At 45.8% G+C, this 6000-nt stretch overlaps 1 protein-coding gene across 3 annotated transcripts in view; it reads left to right on the plus strand.

Moving 5' to 3' along the window:
* The first annotated feature begins 2479 nt into the window (after nucleotides 1–2479).
* Nucleotides 2480–6000, plus strand: part of Stpg4 (sperm-tail PG-rich repeat containing 4) — a 42674-nt gene continuing 39153 nt past the window's right edge. The window contains exons 1-2 of one of the 3 annotated variants that reach the window (XM_021149811.3): nucleotides 2480–2640; nucleotides 4544–4603. In XM_021149811.3, coding sequence (XP_021005470.1) covers nucleotides 2557–2640; nucleotides 4544–4603 — 144 coding nt within the window. In that variant the 5' untranslated portion in view covers nucleotides 2480–2556. The remainder of the gene's footprint in view (nucleotides 2641–4543; nucleotides 4604–6000) is intronic. The other 2 variants (XM_085832757.1, XM_021149813.2) reach the window with 2 other exon arrangements.

A 6000-nucleotide genomic window follows, 5' to 3' on the forward strand; every position in this document is an offset into this window, starting at 1 on the left:
TCTGGTTCCCTTCTTTTCACTTGCACACCTTGTGTAGGTTTCTGGACTTCTCTGTACCTTCTTCATAGTCTTTAGTCTCTAGGGTCTCAGTCCCTCGTCTGCTGAGCCAGTTTTACAGGCTCAGCCAAAATAAGAAAGTGCAATGAAGCTGGGGGTGGACTTGATTAACCTGTCATATTTGAGAACTTCGTGTTTATTTTCATCTTAACCATATAACTTCCATCCATTTTATACTTGAATTCCAGGGCCTTTTAAAAATAGTACATTGAGAAGCCAAGTGAACTCCTGTAACCTTGGCACCGGGAGAACGTGGAGGCCCAGGGTGCAGGGGGCTGGAGAGAAGAATGCCAACATTTTAGAGAAATTAGAGGAAATGCTAGCAGAGTTACCAAGGATCTGCGGCAGGCCTGCTGCTCAGCAGCAGGTAAAATATGCTTGCCTCGTGGGCCTGCTGAGCTAGAGCCCAGAGCCCACGTGTCCGTGGAAGGAGAGAAAGTCACAAATCTTAAAACGGGACAAATTTTTCTTAGTTCCTGTCCTGGGATTAAAATCAATTGTGTTTTCACAGAATCACAAGATGTTTCAAGAACAGCAATTAAAAATAAAATGTATGTGTATGGTGTTTTGCCTCCGTGTTTGTCTCCTGTGTGTGTGTGTGCCCGGTGCCCTGGGAGGCCAGAAGAGGGACACCACATCCCCCAGAACTGCATTTACAAACAGTTGTAGGCCACCATGTGAGTGCTGGGAATTGAACCCAGGTCCTCTGGAAGAGCAGCCAGTGTTTTTAACTGCTGAGCAGCCTCTCTAGTTGTGAACATCAATTTTTGAAAGGACCAGTAAGTTAGGTTGATACCAAGATAGAACCGCTCTTACATAAGGTCCTCTTGTGTCCCGATTTAGGTATGTGTGTGCATGCGTATCCCAGCATTTAAGTAGAGGCCCCAGGGCAGCTTTGAGAGTCAGTTTTCTGCTCATACCACATGTTTTCCAGGGATGTTAAACTCAAGATGATCAAGCTAAGAGGCCCAGGACGTTGTTTTTCCCCTCAGAGCTCCTAGCCCTGAGACTATTTTCAGTTTATGAGTGCTTTGCCTGTAGGTATGTGTGTGCCCCCTGTGTGTGCCCCGTGTGTGCCTTGCTCGTACCTACAGGAGTCGGAGGCATTGGATCTCCTGGATTTGGAGTCAGGATTGTTGTGAGCCACCGTGTGAGTGTTGGGAACGTAATCTCAGTCCTCTGGGAAAGCAGCCAGTGCTCCTAGCTGTGGAGTCTCTTCTCTGGAATTAGATGGTTTTAGGGAACAAAGTGAGAGAAGAAACAAGAGTACTCACTCTTGAAAGTTGGTGGTGAGAAACCAAAACCTCATGCTGTTGAGGGCAGTGACAATTTGGAGCTGGCCAGAGCTGGATTTGAATTCTTGGGCTTCCAGGTGTCATGGTGTCACCGTTGAAGGAAGCTGTCCTCATTCTTCAGATGGAACCAATTAATGCCTGCCTTGCGAGGCTTGCCTGGAGCGTAAGTGGAAAATAAGGTTGAAAAACTTTTTAAAAATCTTTCTGGGGCTGGAGAGGTGGCTCAGTGGTTAAGAGCAGTGGCTGGTCTTCCAGAGGTCCTGAGTTCAATCCCCAGCACCCACATGGTGGCTCACAACCATCTGTAATGGAATCTGATAGATACCCGTTTTTTGGCATGCAAGTGTACATGCAGATAGAGTGCTTATACATAAAGTAAATCTAAAAGAAAGAAAGAGAGGGACAGAGAAAGAGGGAAGGAAGGAAGGGAGGGAGGGAGGGAGGGAGGGAGACTAGAGAGATGGCTCAGTGGTTAAGAACACAGCTCTTCCAGAGGTCCTGAGTTCAATTCCCAGCAACCACATGGTGGCTCACAACCATCTGTAATGAGATTCGATGCCCTCTTCTGGTGTGTTGTGTCTGAAGACAACGACAGTGTACTCACATACATACATACATACATACATACATACATACATACAATATATTTTTTTTTAAAAAAGCCATTTGTTTAAATTTTTTTTTCTAGGTTGAGAAGCTACAGCCAAAAGAGACAGAGAGGCCCACTGGGCAAAAGGCCTATGAAAGAGACGGATAGGTGGTCTGCTGTCATAGCCAAGGGGCTAGCCTGGTGTTCAGGATTGCCCCGATTCCAACCCGAACTTGTTATGGTAGAATGGGATCTTAAAACTAAATATGCTACCGGTTTCTCTTTCTAGGATGTGGGTTTGATGGTGATTTGTGAGGGAATGGTCGAGTTTGTGGGGTGCCTGTCTATTCACACGGAAGAACTCAAGCAACTTCATAGTCCCCTATATTTTATGACTCACACACATGGCCATCTCAAAGAGAGTCTACTGAGTCAGCTTCGCTGAAGCCTGCCCCGCGCCTCGCCTCCCTGTCCCCACCACTGGAGGTGACCTTTAAGGTTTTTTCTGCACGAGGCTTTCACACGCGCAGGCTTGGAATTCATCGGCCGGTGGCCGCGCGGTTCCTAGCGGTTTCGCGGCTTGCCAGCACTGACCCGTAGCAAGAGGAGGTCGCAATGGCCGAGCCAACCGTTGTCATAGCCCCCACCACAGTACCAAGAGAAGACCTGGGACATGGGGAGCCGCTCCTCACGACTGCGGTAGGGTAGCCTGCCCCTTGTGGCTCCGCAGCCAGGGCTCACGGAGCCCGGAGCCTTTTCCGCATCCCTACTTCAGGCCCGCGAGCTGCTTAGCCTTCTTGCCGAGAGACTCTTATCTAGTCTGGAGCTGCCTGATTCTTTGTTTTATTTGATTGTGATTTGATTTTCTTTTTCTCTGCCACTTCCCTTACCTTCTTTCTCCACCCCTACCCTCCCCGCCACAATTTACTACAGTCAATAGAGGGATTAGATTTTCATCCTTTCACTTGCGTCTGTTAAAGAATGAAGTTTGCAGTTCTGCCCTGCCCTGCCCTACTTTAGTGCATTTAAAAAAAAAAAAAATCGGATGAGGGATGTTTAGCCTATCATTTATGTTCTCCTTTAAAGTGAATCTAAAATGATAGGTGGTTGGATTATAAACCACTCGTCTGGGTCAAAGGGACAGCTCATTTGTTCTTGACTGTTACCCGTCCCAGCCCTACCTCCCTCCTCTGCTTTGGAGCAAGATGCAGGAAACCTGTTTTGACCTGCCTGAGAACAATTTCTTTCTGACTGCAAAATGTGCAACTAGAAAATCAACAGGGATCTAATAAAAAAACATGCTGGGTGGGAAGAGGTTGATTTGGATGTACATGGTATATCAAACCATGGGAATTCTTTTGCTATTTAGAGAAATGTACGTAGTTCACAGTGGCACTATAGAACTCATGGAATTGATTTCAGTTAGAAGACAGGGTGGGTCGCATCTGCCGTTTTTTACCAATTATTCTTTCGGGTATTCTTGCTTGAGATTCCCTATTTCATATTATAAAGTGAAAGTAGAATTTGATATTTTCATGATTTGTAATAGCACAAAAAGAAAACCCAAACACCCAGGTTCTGTGGACAGTGGGGCTAAAGAAAACCTGGGGTCATCAGAGTTTATATGAAGTGCTTGCTGTCGAGACAGGAAACCCAGGGGAAACAGGCATACCTGATCTCTCGATATCTCTCTCTCTCTCTCTCTCTCTCTCTCTCTCTCTCTCTCTCTCTCTCTCCCTCCCTCCCTCCCTCCCTCTCTCTTTCTCTCTCTCTCTCTCTTTCTTTCTTTCTTTCTTTCTTTCTTCTTTCTTTCTTTCTTTCTTTCTTTCTTTCTTTCTTTCTCTCTCTCTTTCTCTCTTTCTTTCTTTCTTTCTTTCTTTCTTTCTTTCTTTCTTTCTTTCTCATTTTTTTGGTTTTTCGTGACAGGGTTTCTCTGTGTATCCCCGGCTGTCCTGGAACTCACTCTGTAGACCAGGCTGGCCTCGAACTCAGAAATCCGCCTGCCTCTGCCTCCCAAGTGCCACATTCTTAACTTGACAGATGAGATGTTAAAAATAAAACTTAACCATTTATCAAGCAAAGACTTAATAAATGTGGCTGTGTGTATTTGTGTCCCACCCCTCTCTCCATGTGACTCCCTGGCTGGCCTGGAGCTCACTGTGTAGACCAGGCTGGCCTAGAACTCACAGAGATCCACCTGCCTGTCTCCCTAATTAAAGGTGTGCACCACCACACCTCCGTGCCCAGATAGTGTTTATTTTTATAGTTCTGTGAGAGAGCACAGCGCGGAAGGGTTGGCTGAGCAACTTGCCCAGGGCATTTGGTCACCACAGAAAGGAGTCATGGCGTAATACTACCCTAATGCTCTTTTAACATCTCTGTGAGATACAGTATTTCTTTTAATGTCACCATAGAGATTTTAGATACTAAAAACCTCTTAACATCTTAACAATGTAAGGAAATAGTACGGGCAAAGGGTATGCCGCTTTCGTTTTAATAATGGTAGCTAGTTGGTTTGGTACGGGCAATTTAGGTTCCTCAGGTAGATAATTTCAAGAGATCACCTTCTAAACAAATAAGCAGATTTTTTGTTTGTTCATAGAAACAAGTCAAGAAGACGCCAGGTCTTGAGAGAGAAGGATGGTGGAGGCTCACAGTAACGGTCTGTACACCCTCGCTCTTTCCAGTTCCACACTTGTCTTCCTTCCCCTGGTTTTAGTCAGTCCTGCCTTTTCAGGCAGCAACACTTAACTGTGAGAAAACCGAGTCTGCTCAGCTCTGCACACGTTGCATTTCTACTTGTGCTTTTAGAACTGGCTAAGTTCTAAAATTTAGGATGAGACATTAGCTTTAAGCGTCGAATGTAAGAGTTTAAAGCGTGAAAGAGATCTAGAGATCCTGGTGCTTGCTTAGAGAGTGGCTCGCTAAGGCCAACCTACAATCTTGGTCCCATCCAACCTCTCCAACCTAGAATCTCAGTCTCTTTCCTCTGTGGCTTCTGATTTTTGTCACAGAGAAGCAAGCCAGTTTGTTAACACGATGTCCTAGTCAGGGTTACTGATGCTCTGATGAAACGGATGAATCCCGAGTCCAAAGCAACTGAGGGAGGAAACGGTTTATTTCAGCTTACACTTTGGTTAACAGTCCATTACTGGGGAAAGTCAGAGCAGGAACTCAAACAGGGCAGGAACCTGGAGGCAGGAGCTGATGCAGAGGCCATGGAGGGTGCTGTTTACTGGCTTGCTCCTCATGGCCTGCTCAGCCTGCTTTCTTAAAGAACTCAGGACCAGGGCTGGAGAGATGGCTCAGAGGTTAAGCACACTGACTGCTCTTCCTAAGGTCCTGAGTTCAAATCCCAGCAACCACATGGTGGCTCACAACCATCCCTAATGGGATCTGATGCCCTCTTCTGGGGTGTCTGAAGACAGTACCATGTACTTACATATAATAAATAAATAAATCTCAAAAAAAAAAAAAAAAGAACTCAGGACCACCAGGCCAGGAATGGCACAACCCACAGTGGGCTGGGCCTTCCCCCATAAGAAAATGAGCATATGAAAATGCCCTCCTGTTGGATCTTACTTTCCCTCCTTTCAGATAACTCTTGTGTCAAGCATGACTAGCCAGCACGGATGGTAAGTGTATCAAGTACATAAGAATAAGCTGGTAGCATATGAAAGAATGGCCCTTTCACTCTCTCAAAGGACACTTTTGTATTAAAGACATTTATCTATCAAAAGGCTTCAAAAATAGAGGCAAATTTCAACCAAACTAATTTTAATTTTAACAAAAGACATGGTCTGAGTACTCACTGGAAAGCTAGCCAGAGACCAGCAGGTGCTAAAACTGCAGATCCCGCCTTATAGCCACACTGTGTCCATGGTTTGAAGTACCAAGCCCCTTCTCGGCCTTGTGCTGTGCACCTTCCTCCTGAGGCTGCGGTTCTGTTTCACTTCACTCTTGAGGCTCGTTAGAAACATGTATCTGCTAGTCAAGCCACTGAACTCTGTAGCGACTCACTGCAATCTGTGGCCAAAGAACTACAGCCAGACACTCATT

The sequence above is a fragment of the Mus caroli genome, unplaced genomic scaffold (genome assembly GCF_978045245.1).
Source record: "Mus caroli unplaced genomic scaffold, Mus_caroli_1 scaffold_18, whole genome shotgun sequence".
In the NCBI taxonomy this organism is placed as follows: domain Eukaryota; kingdom Metazoa; phylum Chordata; class Mammalia; order Rodentia; family Muridae; genus Mus; species Mus caroli.